Source organism: Protopterus annectens, chromosome 8.part0 (genome assembly GCF_019279795.1).
Source record: "Protopterus annectens isolate FY-2018-M chromosome 8.part0, PAN1.0, whole genome shotgun sequence".
In the NCBI taxonomy this organism is placed as follows: Eukaryota; Metazoa; Chordata; order Ceratodontiformes; family Protopteridae; genus Protopterus; species Protopterus annectens.
In genome coordinates, this window is record NC_056741.1 from 786961167 (window position 1) to 786981459 (window position 20293).

Here is a 20293-nt window from a genome sequence, read left to right on the forward strand (position 1 = left end):
TTCATAAAACATGTCGGTTGTGTAGTCACTACTGTATTGGAGAGATGCAGAAAGTGGTTATCTTTGGTGTCATAAGTCGTGGCTTTGACAGATTTTTGTCTGAAGGAAAGAGTAATCATTGGGAAGATTACTGACTTTTCCTATTATAGAGATCCCTGCTTTTACTACATTTTAACTTAATTTCCAATATTCAGCTTTCTAAGTGTCTAACAAATTTATTTTTTAAATTTATCTCTGGATTACTTTAGAATCTGAACTTTGTTTTCTTATACTGTTTGTAGGAGATTCGAAATATGCCAGAAGCAAGAGCACGCATTTGCAGCATATATAGGCTTACAGCTCGTAAACATAAGATGGATGCTGCAAGAGCTGTTACCAAATGGAAAATGAGCAGCTCACTGAATTCAAGTACATACATGCCATCTACTCCAGTTAGAACTAAAATGGTTTCCAGGTAGGAATTCATAACAGCACTTTTACCATGAGATTAATTTTTTTTAAGCTTACATGAAATTTATAGTTTGGATTGTCATGGTCAGCTGAATTGTTTAGCTTGACATTCCTCCTTACACAAATGAAATGAAAAGAGCACTTACAACTGATCTGTTTTTGCTTCAGTAATGTTTCATATAAATGCTTTTCTCTGAAAGTCATTGAGCTTTTTTTGCATGTATTGCAATTTATTTATACTAATGGGCTGTTTTCTGGATGAGGCAGACTTCGTTAGATGTAGTGCTGTAGGAAGGCACGTGGGATGGTACTGCAGAGAGAGAGGGAGAAAGGGCTGGCATGTTTATGTTGGCATGTCAGTCCTGTCTTATTCTCGTATCACCTGTTCTTTTTGCCATTGAGTGCACATCTCAAAAGTATTTCAGCAGCAAAGTCAGTTGATCACAGCTTGACTTAGCTTGTTTGTGTCTCTAGTGTCATAATACAGACCCCTGACTTCATTGAGCAGTTCTGTACCTGCCATCATGTTGATTCATTTATATTTCTAGCTCTGTTTTTGTAAGTTCATTGACATAATTACAAGGCCACCATGCTGCATTGAGGGTATTCATTATAATCTTTCATGCTTTTTTAACTTCAATATTTATTTGCACTCTGACCCACACTTCATACTTTTCTGTACTCTATTTGAAGTTTAAGCAGCAGGAATTTTATCATGCACTGACCACATTTCAGACAGATCAGAGTTTGAAGGCTTTCCACAGTGGGTAACGTTTTTGGTATTTCCTCTTCCCCCATCCCCATTTCATCATATTTGATTTCTTTCTCGTTCCACTGCTTATGTGCACATATGCCTCCTGTCAGCACTTGAAACAGCATCACACTGAGCTGTGAGAGTGTCCCTGTGACCCTCTGTTTCTTCCTGGCACTTGCACAGTTGGACATCAGTTTTCATTAGGGGAAAGTTCCCTTGTTTCATGCCAAATGTTTTGAAAACTTGCAGGTGGTCTTCTTGCCACCAAATCAGGAACCAGAGTCTGGACTGCTAGTGTCACTCTTGCCTGAGGAGGAATGTGATGTGAAGCATTTCATTACATTTCAATACTTAAGTCCAGTCTCCCTTAGGAAGAGGAGGATAGGGCAGTGAAAACTTGAGAAACCAGTCCATGTGAACACACAGGGTGCAGGTGTGCTCCAGATGCTTAAACACAAAGTATGTAATATGGACATGTTAAGGATACACTCCACCACCACCAAGTAGCTGCTTGGATGTGCATCTTTTGGACAGCTTATCATCAAATTATGTTGTTGTGAGTGCAAACCCTAGTCAAGTGGTGTCTTGTGCCTTCATAGGTACAGAGAGAGATACCTTGTCAACATACTTCTCAAGAGGATATTAGAAGAGACTGACCTCAGAAAAGAAAAAAAGTAACTGACCTCTGATTTACGTACCTTCACAAAATGCTGCCAGTTACATTGACATAGAGGGATGAAGCCCCAACTATGATCCAGTTGCCCCAGGCTCATTTAGCAGCTTAGGCGCCTGTTTGGGCTGGCATGGTCAGGAGAGAATTGGCTAAGGTTAAGGCTTAACTGATTGCTCCTCTTCAGTGAGAGGGTAATGGTTTGTGCTTATAGACCCCACTCTCCATGAAAAAATCACATTGGAGACTAAGGATCATGCATAAATGCATATCTGTAAGGGGGGAGTGGTACTGGATCACATTATGCAGAGATGTGGTAAGCACTGCAGAGGCCCACTGAATGTCAGGCTCTTAGATGCTAATAAACATTCGCAGGTAGTCAGGGCTGTAAAGAAAAAAAAAACACTCCTTATTAGATTGCCAGCCCTCCTCCCAGTACACTTGCTCCTCACCTCCCAGGGAATAAATGGGTTGCAGGACTGTCTTCTAGGATTAGGAAAAAAAGAAAAAACAAAATGCCCCTATATCATCTTGGTAGTCCCAACTGTCAGTGTCACAAGCATACCTTATAGGCTAACTTGTCAAAAGGGTATGGCCATTGAGAGGCCTCTGATTACTTACCTTCTCATACTGCTCCCACTCTACCCTGAGAGACAAAAAGTCAAGATCTCACTTGACCGCATCATGCATGGTCTAAAAAATCATGTACTGATTGGACTTCCAACATAGTGAACTTCAGATGGAGGAAAGCCCTCTCCACTCCTCATTTCCAGAAATGAATGGTGTAAAAAATAGCTGTTCCTAACAAACATTAATTCCTAAACAAACATTAAATTAGGGAGCAGCTGAGATTACTAGAGAGCATATTTAGTTCTATGTCAAAAAATATTAAACAGAGGTATAAATATAATAAGGAAACCTGCAACATTTACACCAGCAGTGGATCAGTGTAAGGGAAGCATGACTGGAGTGGATGTTCCAGTGAATTCACAGGATGAGGAAGGTGATGAGAATGAGGAATAGTTAAAAACACTTTTCCAAAAAATAAAAGGTATGAAAAATGCTCTTCAGAATTATATAGACCAAACTGAAGAAAATCTGAAAATTGCAGGGCTGTTATGCATAAACACATGGAGGTTAGTCATCAACTGATTGATGAAAATGTAAACAGACAAACCGTGTTCTTGCACAAGAAGCGGTCACTTTAATAAGATAAAATCACCAGAGACTTGACGCTTTCACCTTTTACAATCCAGGGATCATCAGAGTCAAATCAAAAATCACAGCAGTCACATTAATAGAAAATACAGACTGACATTTACTGTAACATCATGCATTCATGAATAATGTACTAGTCTATGAATGACATCAGTGTAGTTAGAATTGCTCCAATATAATAAAATACCAAGTAATAAAACCATGTATATGTTGTTAAATATTGTTAAAATATAATTTTTTTTTTTTTACTTAAAAACTATTGGCATTTCCTCAGGCTTGTAAGAGCCTGTATTTAAACCTGATTTGCTCTTTTTCAAGGTACTCGATATGGAAATTGTATCACTGATTCCAGGTTTCACCCTGGCATTGAGTCTTAATTGCCATTCAATTTACTTGTTCTGCAGATCAAGGTCAATGTCACCCCGTCTTGTACTGACCAAAACTTTATCAATAACAAAAAACAGGAACTTTTTGAAATTTGTATACTCAGTACTGTGTGTGCACTGCCTGTACATGTGACATGGCACGTAGACACAGACAATGTCAGCCATAAAAGCGACATCTGCACATACCATCTCCAAATACTTTTTCGCCGCCATTTGGACAGGTTGATTCATATGTTCGGTCTACCGTTAGTTTGTCTTACAGCTTCCGATAAGTACCCCATAAGGAATTTATTATATTGCTACTGCCTTTTTTATTTTGTTAATGTCATCCAGGAAGGGCAAAGTGTAGGTGTGGAAGACAAATTCCACACAAAGATAATCACGAGCTGTTCTTGTTTTGCTTAGGGCTCACACTCTACCACTGGTCCTGCTGTACTTGTCAAGCCTTCATTCCCAGAACTTTGCGCAGTCATCTTTCAGCTTTGAATTTATACTTAGAAAACCAAAGACCCAAACATCTGGGTACAGACGCTATGGAGGGTCTGCGAGTACTTCTGAGCTGTCTGTAAAGAGGAAGATCGGCAAGGCTACGCCCGAATCCTCTTTGGCTGTGCCTGCTTACTCCAACATACCACTTGAGGCTGATGAAAACCTGGTGGTGCGATCAGAGGTAGGATCCGCTCCCTCGGTGGGGACCGGGATGGAAGCCGTCACATGAGAAAGTTCCGGTGGTTTCTCAAGACAGTTTGTTCCCAGCATGCTCATCCCTTAGATGCCATGATTCGCCTCCTTCCCTGCCTGAAAGCAGAGTTAGGTCAGTGGATGCAGCAACTCGGTCATAACCCTGGCCTGCCACTTCAGGTTCCTCAACCAACTCAGCAACTCTTCACAGACACCTTCCAGGAAAGTTCAGGGCCTTTGGTCCCCTTCTCAAAGGAAGGGACATATCAACATCAGGGAAATGAGGGCTTTATTTTTAGCTTTACATACCTTTCACCCTCTATTCCTGCCAGGACCGCTAAAAATCCTCATACCAGATTCCTTTGGTACATAAGCAAGAGGGCACAAAATCTCATCTCCTCTGTCATTCGGCCAATAAAGCTTGGGAATTGGCTGCTTTACACAAGGTAACTCTTTATGCTGTGTACCTTCCTTCAGCTCAGATCTTGGTGGCAGACACATTAAGCAGGTCTATGACAGAATCTCACGAGTGGATGCTCCACAGGGATGTTTTCCTGGACCTAGTTCACCAGTGGGGTACTACAGAACTGGACCCGTTTGCCTTCCCTATGAATAGACAACTTCCTCACTTTTGTGCTATGGTCCCTCATCCTCAAGTGGGGAAGGTGGACTCCCTCTCATTCTCATGGAAAGGGAGGTTTCTCTACGCATTTCCCCCTTCCCTTAATTCAGAAAGTCCTGTTGAAAATTCTACAGGACAGACCAAAAATCTTGTTAGGGACTCCCTTTTGACCAAGACAACACTGGTTCCCTCTTCTGCACTTAGTCAAGGGTCATCATTACAAGTTACCTCACTGGCTGGACCTGCTCACTTAGGACAAGGGATCATTGATCCACCCGCATTTCCTAACCCTACAGCTGACCCTGTGGGTGATCGACCTTTGATCCCTTTCAGACACCTATTTTCTAAGGATGTGCTAAGGGTTTTGCAAGAGGCCAGGAAACCCTCCACTAGAAAATCTCGTTTCCAAGTGGAGACTATTTTCCATTTGGCACCAGAAAAGGAAAGTGGATCCGTTTGATGCAGAATTTCCCTAGTGCTTTCCTACCTTTGTGAGTTAAACAGTGGCCTTTCTTACTCCTCAGTTAAAGTCCATTGTTCTGCCTTGTCTGCCGGCTTGCCTCTCCTAGCTTCCAGGCTTAAGTGTGTCCTACACTTAAGACCCCCCCCCCAGGAAATTAGTTCCTCCTAACTGGGATCTCAGTTATGTGCTGGAAAAACGTACCTCTGCCCGAAGGATTTTTGAAATCCAGGCATTAATGGCTTCACCTCCCTTTCTGGTGTTCCTTAGTGACAGGCTTATCCGTAAGAACTAACCCTTCCTTCATGCCAAAAGTGGTGAACGAGTTGTCAAACAGTCCATCCAATTGCCTACCTTCTTCCCTTCACCTCAGTCCTCTGAAAGGATTTTACACACCTTAGCTGTGCATAGACAACTCAGATTTTACTTTGACAAGACAAAATCTCTCAGGAAGTTTTACCAACTTTTTGTGTTTTCATCCCAGAGCTCTGGGCTTGCCTATGTTCAAACAAACTATAGCCATGTGGATTTTTAAGGCTATTGTGTTTTGCTATGAATTCCATGGAAAGTCCTTAGCATCTGTCAAGGTGCATTCCACTAGGTCAGTTGCATCCTCAGGGGCCTTCTTCAAAGGTCTAGATGCCCATTCCATCTTGGAAGGAACCACCTGGTCATCTGTTCACACCTTCACAAAACATTACAAATTGGACACTGTTTCCAGATCCAGAGCAGGATTTCCTAGGGTAATTATGCATGGATTCTTGGAAAATGCTTCCTCCTAGTCTCCCATTCGCTATCTTCCTCCCTGGTTTCCCTTTTCAACTCTTGCACTCTCCCATATGTAAAGAATACTGCAACATTGAATAGAAGGACATAGAATAGTTGTGTAAAATCTTAGATAACCACAGATGTCCTTCTCTTCTATGTTGCCGTATTCTCTGTCTCCCGCCTTCCCCCCTAAAGCTTGCTCTTTCCTGGGATGATTCATCTAGGCTCCCCTGGGGGGTTTCTCATGGGGATTTCTTATTCTGAAGATGGTATGTGCAGACGTCCCTTTTATGACTGACATTGTCTGTGTCTATGAGTGAAGTCCCACGTACAGGTAGTGGCTCTAAGCTTTTGTATATAGGTCGGACGTCTGGGCAGAATGCAACTCATTATGTAAAGAATACTGCAATATAGAAGAGAAGGACATCTATGATTATGGTAAGATTTTACACAATCCCCCCCCCCCCCCCAAAGTTTATCAGTTGGCCATGCATAGATATGTTTTAAGCTCATAGGAGGTTACTAAGCTAATGGCCCTATGGCCTTTTCAAGTCTAGCCAAGTTAACCCTTGTTCCCAAGAGTGTCTTTTACTGGTAGACACTAAATCAGCACCTGTTCCCCTTATCTAAGAGGGACACAAGTTTAACCCCCAGGGCAAATTTACAGTTTTCTATCCAGTCGTCCTAATTACACTTAAATAGGGTCAGTGGGGAGACTCTGCTTAACATTGATTGGAAGTCTGTTCCAGGGATGTGGTAACCTCTGTGAGATAAATCTGTCCCTCCAGCAAGTTCTATTGATGACACATACCAGGTTAAGGTCCCTTGAGCGTGCGACGTGTGTACCATTTGACTTGCAAATGTGTAACATTTCTATTAAGTCAGGGTCGGATATTGCCTTATATGCAGGGCACTGGTCACTTCTGAGTAGTCTGTATGGCACAGAGTAAAGAGACAGTGATTTCAGTCTGTCCGCATAAGACGTGTGCTGGAGACTTTAATTTTCTTTGTAAGAAACCTTTGCAGTCTCTCCAATTGCTGCAGGTGCTTAGAGAAATACATACCAAAGGGAGCATTATACTCTATTATTGGCCTGATGGGGGAAGAGTATAGGGGGGTTTTAACCTCTTTTTTTCCTGGAGGCAATGCCCTTACTTATGAAGTGAACAACATAAAATGCCCTTCTTACTACTGTGGAGACATGGTGAGCAAAGGTAAGGTTGCTTTCAACCTGCGTGCCTAGGTCTCTCACCAGTGATTGCGTGCTTAAGGTATTGCTATTTATGGAGCAGTTTGCAGGAACATCACCCATGCTGAAGGGGGTAATGATGCATTTTTTTGCAATAAGTGTCTTTGGCACCAGTCATTAGTCTGTATAAGTCCTTCTTGCAGGGTGTTGACATTGTTAGGAGACTGAATGACCGCTCCTAGTTTGCAGTCATCAGGAAACTGTGTCAGCCACAGATCTTTAGTTTTTGCCTGTACTTTGGAGAAGTATATTCTGGACAGTGGGGGCCCCAGAACAGACCCCTGTGGTACACCACTGGTTACTGGTCTACTAGAGGAGGTAAAGTCTCCTATTTTAACTGTATGAGTTCTATTGGTGAGCCAGTTTGCAACCCACCTGACAGCATATGGGTTGGTACTCAGCTGGGTGAGTTTATCAATAATGCCTGAGTGGCGAATGATGTCAAAGACTTGACTAAGTCCAAGTAGACCATATGCACAAGTTTTACCTTCGTCAAGGGGTTGGTGACCGTCTCTAAGAAGTCCACCAAGTTTAACCAGCACAATCTCCCTTTGACAAAGCCAAACTGGATAGGGTAGAGTGTCTGTTGACTACCTATATCTTTGTTGATAAGGTCCATGATGATATGCCACATGGCCTTACAGATAAGGCTGGTTAGGCTTATGGGTCTATAGTTCCCAGAATCTGTGGATGCACCCCCCTATGCAAAGGGATGACTGTAGCTGTTCTCCATTCAGCAGGGACAAAACCCATGTTAAGGCTGTGGTTGAACAAAGTACCCAGCAGTGTTGGTAATTCCTGTTTTAATGAAGCCTGGGATGTTGTCTGGTTCCATTGAGGCTGTGTTTTTAGCCTTGGAGAAGGCGTTTAAGACTTGCTGTTTGGAGATACTAGGCATGGGACAGATGGTAGAGATGCTTTGCATTATATGTGGCAGGGACAGGGGAGTGAAGTTTGCACTGAACCTGTGAGCCAGCAGGTTGGCTATAGCCACCGGTTCTGTATATGTAGTACCATTAGCTATAAGTTCTGCACAAATTTGGGATTTTCCTTTGAGGTTTTGGATGTAGCTAAAGAATGCCTTATGGTTTCCCTTAGCTAGGGATGCTAATTTGGATTCATAAGTAGCTTTAAAGGACTTTACAAGATGTCTCATTTGACTTTTTTAAGTTGAGGAGGGAGTGCTTCCAGGTTCGAGACTGCAACTTCTTACTCTTAGCCATTTCTTCCTCTTATTGTATAGCCTGTTAATGGATGATGTCCACCAGATGGGTTTGCTCTTCCTTGAGGATCTTGCTTTGGTCCTGTCAGGTACGGCAGAGTTAATACAATTGTATAGATAAATAAGGTAACACGGTCACCAACACAAAATTGAACACAGTTTTAAAAGTGAATGGTTATTTATAATAAGAGTATGTGATTTAGTAATGTATTGACACACACCTTTAAATTTTTATCATATAAAACATAAAATGTTAACATCAGGTTAAAAGCACAAAAGCACTTTTTTCACTTTTTCTCAATTACAAGTTGATTGCTTAGCAAAGCTGATTTGTTAATTGATACAATGTGCTCTATAAAAGGTATTAGCTTTGGAAGCAGCCCACATCTGATGAAGTAGGAGAAACGAAAACGTACTGTGTATTTGGAGGCGTTTATGTGAACTGTTTGTGGCTTGTGGATTAAACTTCTGTTTCCTGTGGCAGCTTCGGTTCTATGCTTTATTGTTTTACCTTCTGGGTCATCATACTGTCTAATTTCACAATTGTATAGATACTCATATAAAGCATTTGAGTATATACCAGCATCGGCAGCCTCTCCATCAGTGGGGGGAAGGGGGTATGAAGCTGTTTATGCCATCACATAAGAATTTGTAATTGGTCTTGGTGAAGCTTTTTAGTTTAGTTGCTGCTAGGGAGGGTCTGGTGTTATTGTTACCTCCAATGAGATTGATTTGTGGTCAGACCTCACCAGGGAGGGCAGCAGCACCTTTGGGGGTGGTACAACGATCCCCCATGTCGATGAGTACCAAATCCAGAATGTTTGAGCCCCTTGTGGAGGTGTCAACCAACTGGTCCAGGGCAATGGAGTTAGCAAAGTCCAGGAACCTTTGATTGAGAGTGTTAATACGTGTATAATTAACCCAGTCAGTGGACAAGTTAATTAAAGTCAGCCAAAACTAGGGTGTTTGGTTGTATCTTGATCGACGCAAGTAGATCCAGGTAGGCTGGGTGGGTGTCCTCGTTCATGGAGAGAATCCTATAACCAGCAATGATTTGAAGAGGGGTCTTGCCAACATTTAATTGCACCTGAAGTAATTCATGGGAGTCGCTCTGTTTAACCAGTCTTGAGGCATATTTATCTTTTATGAATATTGATACACCACCTCCCTTAGTTCTCGCACCTTCAGTTTGAGGTATGAACGTGTGAAAGGAATTGTAACCCCGTAAGGCTGGGGTGCTTTCCACAGCCTTAAATCAGGTCCCTGTGACTTCACAGATGTCAATATCTTCCAGAGTAAGGACGGCTTCCAGTGAGTGCAGTTTCAGATTTAAACACCTAGCGTTGAGCAGCATAACCATGAGTTTATTTTTTAGATGGTCTCATTACGTTGAGAGTTTCGTCTTTGTGATGCTGCCTAAAAAAAGGCATAATGGGGGTGGCAAGAACCTTAGCCAGTAACTGAAATCCCAGAGGTGACAGATGAAGACCATCTCTGGCAAAGCGTCGAGGTCTGTCGATCATGTCATCCCAGGCTGACAGGTACTGGATCTCCTTATAATGACAGTCATTTTTTGTTTGTAATGAGGCATCATCCTAGGTGAGGGTAAAATTTTGCTTAAGGCTAGGGGCATAACCTACCTGCCTGGGACACGCAATCAGATGCAGCCCAGAGAGGTATGTTTCAAGTCATTCACACCAACATGGACTATGACTGAGTTGTAACAGTACCTGCTGTTGAGAGACTTGAGTGCGTGTGTGATGTGGCAGATCCTTGCACCTGACAGAAAGTTGACTGTGATCTTTTCCTTATCCAACCTGGTGATTGGGGCATCTGTGTGTCTCACAATGGAGTCCCTATGACTAAGATGTTTGGTTTTGTGTTTTGCCTTAGGGGCTTGTTTGGTGAAGTACTGGTGTGTGAGCTGTTATGTGTACTGTGTTTTGCAGAGAATGTATTGTATGAAGCATGCTTGTGTTTGGGAGGGCTCGGATGTTTAGGTAGGTTTCTGAGGAGGACCTTCGCAAATGTAGGTATGTGTCTTACTGGTTTAGGTGGTGAAAGACGTGAGGTGTGTGTGCTGACAACCTGCTTAGATGCAGATGTACTGACTGGTGTGTGTGAGAAGGAATACTTAATCATGGATGTCCAAATTGGTCCAACATGTTCTGAACATGCTGCCATGCATGGTTACAGGGGACACCTGTAAGCCAACAGAATGACACTGAGGTTTTCCTATCTAAGAAACCCTAAATTTAGAATTTGGTTAGAGAAAAATCTAAGGGACTGAAGCTGTAATATGATAGAAGTAAATGTAGACAAATGAGATGCATTCAAAGAAGAACATTGACAATAGATAGCACAGTACACACAAGAAAACTACAATCAGAACATCAGGTATATGTATGAATGCAGTTAGAAGGTTAGTTGAGCTACACTGGAGAGTGATCAATCCTCCACCACCACAGGAGAAGCAACAGATGAGAGAAGTGAAGGTGTGGGAGTTCATAGATTAGCCTAATTTTTCAAAAGCAGGCAATGAAGGAGATATATTTCACACAAAATAGAAAAGTACTGAGGTCTCTAGATGTTTCTTGTTTCACTGTTGCAGTCCTAACAAATGGGTTATCTGGTTCCGCCCTCAGTCAGCCAGAATACCAAAGGTAAGTAAAAATGATGTTGGTTGCCATAGATTGTAAAGGACGTCAGGGTGTCCGATACAAAAGGAGGCAGCCAATGTCACTTCCTCAGTCCTCCTTGCCGTGGAACCCGAAGCAGAAGCTTTTCATGCACAAGTGCCGGTCGGCAGTTTACCTTTGTTGTTTTCTGACTACAAGAGTTGAAGTCTACTACAGCTAAGTACCCCATTGGGGATCCTCTTTTCTTGCCTTAACAAATGTCAGAAAAAGTTAATTCCCTTACCTGTGAAAAGCAGATTCCCCATAGAGATTTTCATTCCTATTGCATTATTTGTTTAGGCCTTGACCATGACATTCCCAAGTGTGATCTCTGTGCCTCCTTTAATCCGTGTACTATCCATCATCTGGCTAAGATTTTGGCTAGGCATTTTGGAGTTTGGCCTAAGTTCATTGGTATGGCATCCGCTGGTCTTCAGGCTTCGGATGTTCCGAAGAAACGTAAGGATAAGGACTGCGACAGGCCTCAGAAAGCTAAGTCCTCAGATGAGGTTAAGTTGGTCCTCAGTCAGGCGGTAGCCAGTGAGATGCCTTTGCAGTCCCTGCAGTCTGCAGATGTACAACCGCAGGCCTTGAATGAGTCAGAGTCCCTTGGGCCTTCAGCCTCCGTTTTGCCTTCCGACCTGTCGCCGGTCACCTCTTCTGCCAGAGCCGCTAAGCTGACTCCGGTTTCCGAGGCCTCCACTTTGCGTTCTGACAGCAAACTTCATTCAACCTCTGCTGCAACTTCGAAGGTTGCCAGGCCTCCCGAGTCCTTCAGGCTTGCAGGTAAATCTTCCATTCGTAAGCCTGTGAAGAGGCAGGCTCCAGCTTCTTGTTCCACTCAATCCCAAATGGTTAAAATGGCTAATGATTTGTTGACTCTTATTAGGGGTTCTCAGCCTCCTCCTCCTAAAAGGAGTAGGGATGTTTCTCCTGAGGTTTTGTCCTGCTCAGGTTCTGATTCTTCCAGCATTTCTGCTCATGAAGAGGAATTTTCTCAGGCTTTTTCTCTTTTGAGGATTCAGATGCAGGGGAGTCCATCCCTTCGGCCTCCCCTCCAGAGGATTTCTCTTTTGGTGATACTTTAAATACCCTCAGAGAACATTTTAAGTGGAAAGTCAGGATTATCCCCAATCCAAGAAGATTAGGAAGTTTCTGAATTTACCTCAGCATAAGCCTCTTGCTGTTCCCCCTGTGTTGGAAGTTGTTGATGATGTTTTTCTGAAACATTCCTAGTCTCCAAATTCGGTTCCTCCTGCTCCCAGGAAACCTGACAGGTACTACAGAGTCCCTGATTCTCATCTGTTTCTTTTCAGGTATCCGTTGGCAGATCCAGAGGTTATTTCTCAGGGCCCTAAAGGAGTTTAGGCCACTGTTACCAGGAATCCTGTTACCTCTGACAAGGAGTCTAGGAACCTAGATAGATGGGGCAAGAGGGTTTATACCTCTGCCACCCTAGCTATTAGGGCTACCAATTGTCTATTTCATATGCTGAAGTACCAGCAGCACACCTTGGAGGCTATTAAGTCTAGGATAGCAAGTGTACCTTCTTTGGCAGAGAGTAAAGACGTGCAGGATTTACTGAATTCCGCCAGTCTGGTCAATAAGCATTCTTTGCATTGTGGTTTTGACATCCTTGAAGCCTCCAACAGGGCTACGGCTACTGGATCTGTTATTAGAAAGCATGCTTGGCACAGAGAACAGCCTCTTCCAGAACCTGTCAAGGCTAAGCTTTTGGATATACCTTTGCATAAAGACAGTCTTTTTGGCAGCAAAGCAGAGGAGCTACTAAAGAAGATGGAGGATAAGGCCAAGTCCATGAAAACTGTTAAGGATTTTCTGCAAGTGCAACCCCCTCACTTTAGCAGGAATTACCCTTCCAAGAGTTGGACCTTTCCTGATACCAGCAAACAGAACCATTCCAGGACTAGAGGTTACAAATCTTCTAGGGGGCAGGCGGCTACTCTCAAAGGTCTAGGCGTTGGCAAGCTTCCACTTCTAAAGGGGGAAGCTCCAAGCCTGCATCTCAATCCAAACACACTCAATGACTTTTTACAACTTCTGCCTGTTCTTGCTTGCCGGAAGAATCCTTTAGGGGGAAAGTTGGCCCTTTTTGCAGATGTCTGGGCCACTATCACAGACGACAAATGGGTGGTCAGTACGGTGTCCCTAGGGCACAATTTTTCTTTCTGCATCTGTCTAGCTCCCAAGGGGTTCCCGGACGTTCCTCCAAACCAAAGGGCAGAAGTAGAAAAACAAATTTTGGCTCTGTCTCATCTGGGAGCAATAGAATCCGTTCCTGCTCAGCAGGTAGGCCAGGGCTTTTATTCCAGGCTTTTCCTAGTTCCAAAAAAAAAGAAGGCACCTGGCATCCAATCCTGGATCTTTCCATTCTGAACTCTTTTCTAGTAATTCCAAACTTCAAAATGCTCACTCTGCATCAGTTGCTACCATTGCTAGAAAAGGATTCCTGGCTGGTAACCTTGGATCTCAGAGGTTTATCTGCTCATTCCTATCAGGGAAAATTGCAGGCAGTACCTTCGTTTCAGTGTGAGCCAGCTACATTATCAATTCTCTGCGCTGCCCTTTGGCTTATCTACTGCTTCCAGAGTCTTCACAAAATGCCTGGCCCCAGTCATTGCTTTTTGCAGGTAGAAGAAAATTCAAATTTACCCATACTTGGACGACTGTCTGATTCGAGCAATTTTTCAGGAACAGCTATTAAAGGATCACGAATTCATAAAGATTCTTCTGTCTTCCCTGGGTTACACTCTCAATGTGAAAAAATCGAAAATGGTACCATCCAAGGAGATTACATTCCTGGGAGCGAGTCTGAACACAGCCGCCCAGATGAGATATCTCACCAAGGAAAAGCGGACAACTCTTTCAGTTTACTTCAAGGACTTGGCAAGCCTGTCCCAGCTCCTTGCAAGGAAATACCTGCAAGCTCTGGGATTCATGGCATCTTGTATTCTCATGATTCCATATGCAAGACTGCATATGAGGAAATTGCAATGGTACCTCAAGAACATTTGGTGTCAACACACAGAGGACCTGGATTTGATGGTTCCTCTGCTTCCATCTCTGCAGACGTGGGCAACAGACTGTCTACAAAACAAAGGCATGCCTTTTCGGACACCTCTTGCTACTCAAGTTCTGACTACGGTGGCATCGGACTATGCCTGGGGAGCACACCTGGATGGCAGATGCATATAGGGACGTTGGAACGCCCAGCAGATGCACCTGCACATAAATCTAAAAGAGTTGATTGCAGTTCAGCAGGCCTTACTAGCTTTCAAACATCTTCTTTCTCCAGGGACCCTGCTTGTCAGGACAGACACCACCACAGTCATGTGGTACATCAACAAGCAGGGAGGGGTTCACTCTTACCCCCTGTGCAGGCAAAGCATGAATCTTTGGTCCATGGCAGCATCCCTGGACCTGCATCTCCTAGCATCGTTTCTTCCAGGAAGGCTCAATGTTTTGGCAGACCAGTTGAGCAGGCAAACCCTGGATCCTCACGAGTGGCAGCTGAACAGAACAGTCTTTTACAGCATCATTCAATGTTGGGGCACTCCTCAGGTGGATCTTTTCTCCTCCCCAGTCAATCATCTGCTACCTCTCTTTTGCATCAGACAGTAGCACAGCAGAGCCTGGAAAGTGGATGCTCTGTCCTTCCCTTGGACGTTGCTATCAGTGTACGCCTTCCCTCCTCTTCCCCTTCTTCCCAGAGTATTAGTGAAGATCAGGGACGAACATCCAAGGACTATTCTCATAGTTCCAGACTGGCCCAGACAGTATTGGTATCCGCTGCTTCGCAGTCTCTCCCATCCTCCTCCTTAACATCTTCCTCTGAAGCCAGATCTTTTGGTTCAGGAAAGGGGAAAAATTCTACATCCTCATCTTCAGTCTCTCCATTTGGCAGCATGGCTCATTGTATGACTCCTTCCCTTTCTTCCTCCCTTTCCCAACAGGTGGTTGATGTGCTGAAGGGAGCACTAGGAAATCCTATGCTGGCAAATGGGAAAGGTTCTCTCAATGGATGCAGGCTAGAGGGGAATCTGCTTCTCAACCTACCCTTCCTCTGATCCTGGAATACCTGGCTGATTTGCTTCAGGGTGGTCTTTCTTTTTCCTCTATCAAGATCCATGCTTCAGCCATTTCTGCTCATTGTTCTCTTGAGCAGCCCATTTTCTCTCATCCCCTGATGAAAATGTTTCTCAGAGGTGCTTGCAATTTAAAACCTCCTAGAAGAGCACCTACTCCAGCCTGGGATCTTAATTTTGTTTTGGAGAAACTCACTCTTCCTCCTTTTGAGCCAGCTGCCTCTACAGATTTAAAGCTTCTCTCTTGGAAGACTGCCTTCCTCTTGGCTATAACTTCAGCAAGGAGGGTTTCGGAGCTGCAAGCTTTGATGGCCGTGGAGCCTTTTCTTATTTTCCATGCAGATAGTCTCTGTCTGAGGACTAATCCCTCATTTATGCCTAAGGTGGTTTCCAGTCTGACTCAATCAGTCCATACACCTTCCTACCTTCTTTCCTAATCCTCGCAATAGAGGTGAAAGGGATCCTACTTTCTCTTGATGTGCACAGACAGCTCAGATTTTACCTGGACATGGCTAAAGACCTTCGGAAATCAGCACAGTTATTGGTCAGTTTTGCCCCTGGAACCCAGGGAAAGGCTATTTCTAAGCAAACCATTTCTAAATGGATTGCACATTGCATTACCTTTTGTTATTCCTTTCATGACAAAGCTCCGCCTCAAGGGGTTAGGACCCACTCTACTAGAGCGACTTCCACTTCTGCAGCCTTTCTAAGGGGTGTCCCTACTAAAGACATTTTGGAAGCTGCCACATGGTCTTCTGTTCACACTTTCACAAAGCATTATAATTTGCCTCTGTTTTTCAGAGCCAGGGCAAAGTTTGTCACTACGGTGCTGCAGAGCATTATCTCCAACCCTTGATACTGTTTGTTCCTCCCCCCCTTCCTTTTTTCTCTGGGCTTTGATAATCAACCTGTTTGTTAGGACTGCAACAGTGAAACACTATGAACATAGTACAGTTGTGTACACTTACCATAAATGTAGATGTTCAAGTGTATTCACTGTTGCAGTCCTGGTTTCCCTCCCTCCTTCCTCCCTTTTTGTGGTCCTTTCCTATTCTCTTTTCCTGAGGTACAGGCTTAATTTGTTATTTGTCAAATTGGTTTTTGGTTTAAGCCTTATTTTCTGGGGGCTTCTGACTATTATGGCAAGAACGACAGAGGAAGTGACGTCGGCTGCCTCCTTTTGTATCGGACACCCTGACGTCCTTTACAACCGACGGCAACCAACTTAATTTTTACTTACCTTTGGTATTTTAGCCGACTGAGGGCTACCGGGAGCCATATAACCCATTTGTTTGGACTGCAACAGTGAATACACTCGAACATCTACATTTCAGGTAAGTGTACACAACTGTACTTTGTGAGACATGGACAACAGACAGAAAAGATATGCAAAATGGGAAGTGAAACTAATGAAAGGTTAGCTCGGACACACTTTGAGGAGGAGAGTTCTGCAGGTATTCAATGGCTATTGTAGGAAGTTATACCATTTAGATAAGAACTAAGAAAGTGCAGCAGCAGAAGTCTATAACTGTCTAGATGAGTTAGCTCTGTCAAAGGTGAATCATGGTGTGGAGTCAAGAAGGAAAGCCATTAAGTTGCAATCAGGGGAAATGTCCAAAGGACTTGATGGAATACTGGTTGAGGTGTGGTGACTAATGGGCTCAAAATTTATAGAATCGTTGGCTAGACTTCATGAAACAAATGTTGGAAAGAGTGAGGCTTTGACAAATGGATGCTTCACAGAGATGTCTTTCTGGACATTGTTCATCAGTGAGGTACTCCTCAAGTAGATCTTTTTGCCTCCTCTCTGAACAGACAACTTCCTCTCTTTGGCACCAGAGTCCCAAATCCTCTGGCATGAAAGGTGGACACCCTCTCTTTCTTGGAAGGGGGTGTTTCTTTAAGCCCTTCCCTTCCTCTCATATCGAGGGTCCTGCTCAAGATAGAACAATACTCTCTCAAATTCTTGCTGGGGACTCCCTTTTGGCCCACACAGCATTGGTTTCCCCTTCTGCACTTAACCAAGGGCAATCACCACAAATTACCTCACAGGATGTATCCACTCACACAGATCAAGGGGTCTGTCATCCATGCTCACTTGTCCATTCTTCACCTGACACTGTGGGTGTTAGGGTTTTTGAAGCCTTTTAGGCACCTTTTTTTCTGTGGACATGCTTCGGGTTTTGCAGGAGGCCAGGAAACCCACTAGCAGGAAATCTTATTTGTCCAAATGGAAGAGATTTTCTGTCTGGTGTCTTGTTAGTAACCAGGATCCACTTTCCTCGGAAGTTCTATTGTTTTCTTCTTCTTTGTGCGACTTGCTTCATGCTGGGTTAGCATACTCTTCAGTTAAAGCTCACCTTTCAGCTGTTTATGCTTGTCTGACTTTGACTCCTCCTTTGGCTTCTAGGCTTGAGGTCAAACAACAACTTAAAGGCGCCCATCATATTAGGCCTCCCAGGAACCCTATTCTTCCTTCCTGGAACCTTAATTTTGCTCTTGAAAAATTAACTCGGGCTCCTTTTGAGCCTGCAGCTTCAGCTTCCCAACAGCTTTGTACTTAGAAAACTGTTCTTCTTTTTGCCCTTACTTCAGCTAGAAGGGTGTCTGAGCTTCAGATCCTTATGGCTGTCCCTCTTTTTTTTTGTTTTTTTTTTCATAGGGATAGGGCATCTCTTCATACTAATCCATTTTTTTATGCACAAGGTGGTTAATGAGTTGCCTTTTAAGTCTATTAATTTGCCCACTTTTTTCCCTTCTCCACAGTCTGCTTATGAGAATGTTCTTCACACCTTGTATTTACATAGACCGCTCAGATATTTGGATAATACTAAAGCCATTTGTAAATATTAGCAACTTTTTCTTTCCTTTCATCCTTTATATTTAGGTTTGGCTGTTTCTAAGCAAAGAATTTCTAAGGCCATTTCCTTTTGTTACTCTTTTCATGGAAAAAGCTTTTCTACATCTGCAAAGGGTCATTCTAACAGGGCTGTGGCTTTCTCAGGTGCTTTTTTCAAGGGACTGGATATCAATTCCATCCTTGAGGCAGCTACTTGGTGGTCTGTGCATACTTTTTCTAAATATTACAGGCTTCTAGGGCTAGAGCAGGATTTGCCAGGGCTATCCTGCATGGATGTTCATCGTACATACAGCTGCAGTCATAACAGATGGGGTTATCCTGCCGTCAGGCGGGTCCTCGGTCGGCCGAATTCCAAAGTCTAGGTCCGGCGTCGGTTGTCGCTGCTTCCTCCCTGACGTCAGTGCGGCAGGGGTATAAAAAAGGCAGCCGATGCCATTTTCTTCAGTCTTTCTTGCCGCGCGGTGCCCGAAGCAGAAGCAGTTCGCAATTGCCGGTCGGCCAGCTCCTGTGATTTACGAAAGTATTTTAGCCGAAGTATTCTTGAAAGCTAAGTACCCCGTTGGGGAAACTTTTCTTGCCTCAGACCGATGTCAGACAAAGTTAATAATTGCATTTCATGTGGGAAGCAAATACCGCATAAGGATTTCCACTCTTACTGTATACCTTGCTTAGGCCCAGACCACGACATCTCGGCCTGCCGTTTTTGTGCTAGATTCAACAAACGCACAATTAAGCGTCGGGCGGAGTTCGCCCTTCACTTTTTTGGCAAAAAATTTGATTATATTATGTCGTCGGATACTCCGACTCCAGTTTTGAGCAAAAAACGCAAAGATAAGGACCGGCATACGAGGTCCGCACCACCTACTGATACCACGCTAAGGCCAACTACCGGTTCTCCGGTACTCAGCAAGGCGCCTATGCAGCCCCTGAGTACCGATGACAATGCATTACCGGTGTCTTCAGTACCCGAGGTCGCAGGCTCCTCGGTCCCCATTCCTACTACAGATACCGACGCCACTCCTGGCGGGGAAACTCAGAATTTAGACAGGCCTGCCATTTCTCAAGGGGTCTTCAGGCCTTCCTCCTTCTCTATTAAAGCCTTCACTAAATCTAAAACAGCCATGAAAACCAAAAAACAGGTTCCTCAGACACCCTCTCAAGGCACCATGCCTAGAAAACAGATGCTTAAAATGGCTGAGGATTTGATTACTCTTATCAGGGGTTCTCAACCCCCCTCTGACAAAAGGCCCAGATTAGAGGAAGACTACCCTTCCTCAGATCAAGCTTCTATTACCTCAGAACTATCTGAAGACCAGGATTGTGCCTATTCTCCATTCGAAGACTCTGATGCAGAGGAGTCTATTCCCTCGGTCTCCCCCCCCTGAGGACTTCTCTTTTGGGGAAACCCTGCATACATTTAGGGAACACTTTCACTGGGAAGGCCAAGATTACTCAGATTCCAAGAAAAGGCTCAGGGAATTTCTTCTGCTTCCCCAGCATAGGCCTCTGGCTATCCCTCCTGTTTTAGATATATTGGATGATGTGTACACAGAAGCCAGCCTTAATCCTGATTCTTTGCCTCCAGCTCCTGTTAAACCAGACAGGTATTACCAGGTTCCTGATTCTCACCAGTTCCTATATAAAAGCCATACTGCTGACCCAGAAACTATTTCACAGGGTCCCAAGGGAATTAAGGTCTCTACTGCTAAAACCCCATTACCTTCAGAGAGAGATTCCAGATCTTTAGAAAGGTGCGGGGAAAAGGTGTACACCTCGGCCACTTTAACCCAACTGTCAGTTCCATATGTTAAAGTATCAACAGTTTTTGATATCTCAGCTGAAAAGCAAAATGACACAACCAGAACAACCAGATTTAAAAGAGTTGCAGGATTTGTTGCATGGTGCAGAGCAAGTGGGTAAACATACCTTGCAGTGTGGTTTTGATGCTTTAGAGGCCTCATGTAGAGCTGCTGTTACGGGTTCTGTTATACGTAGGCATGCTTGGCTCAGAGCAAACCTTACCAGATCATGTCAAAGCTAAATTATTAGATGCACCTCTTCAAAAAGATGTATTGTTTGGTGTTAAAGCAGAGGAGGTGCTAAAGAAAATGGAGGAAAAAGCGAAATCAATGCAAACAGTGAAAGATTTCCTGCAGGTACAGCCTCCAC

General features: G+C 43.8%; 1 protein-coding gene across 1 annotated transcript in view; it reads left to right on the forward strand.

Moving 5' to 3' along the window:
* The window catches only part of ASPM (assembly factor for spindle microtubules), a 2279206-nt gene that overhangs the window by 2165868 nt on the left and 93045 nt on the right, over positions 1–20293 (forward strand). Inside the window, exon 29 of the mRNA XM_044080257.1 lies at positions 282–454. Coding sequence (XP_043936192.1) covers positions 282–454 — 173 coding nt within the window. The remainder of the gene's footprint in view (positions 1–281; positions 455–20293) is intronic.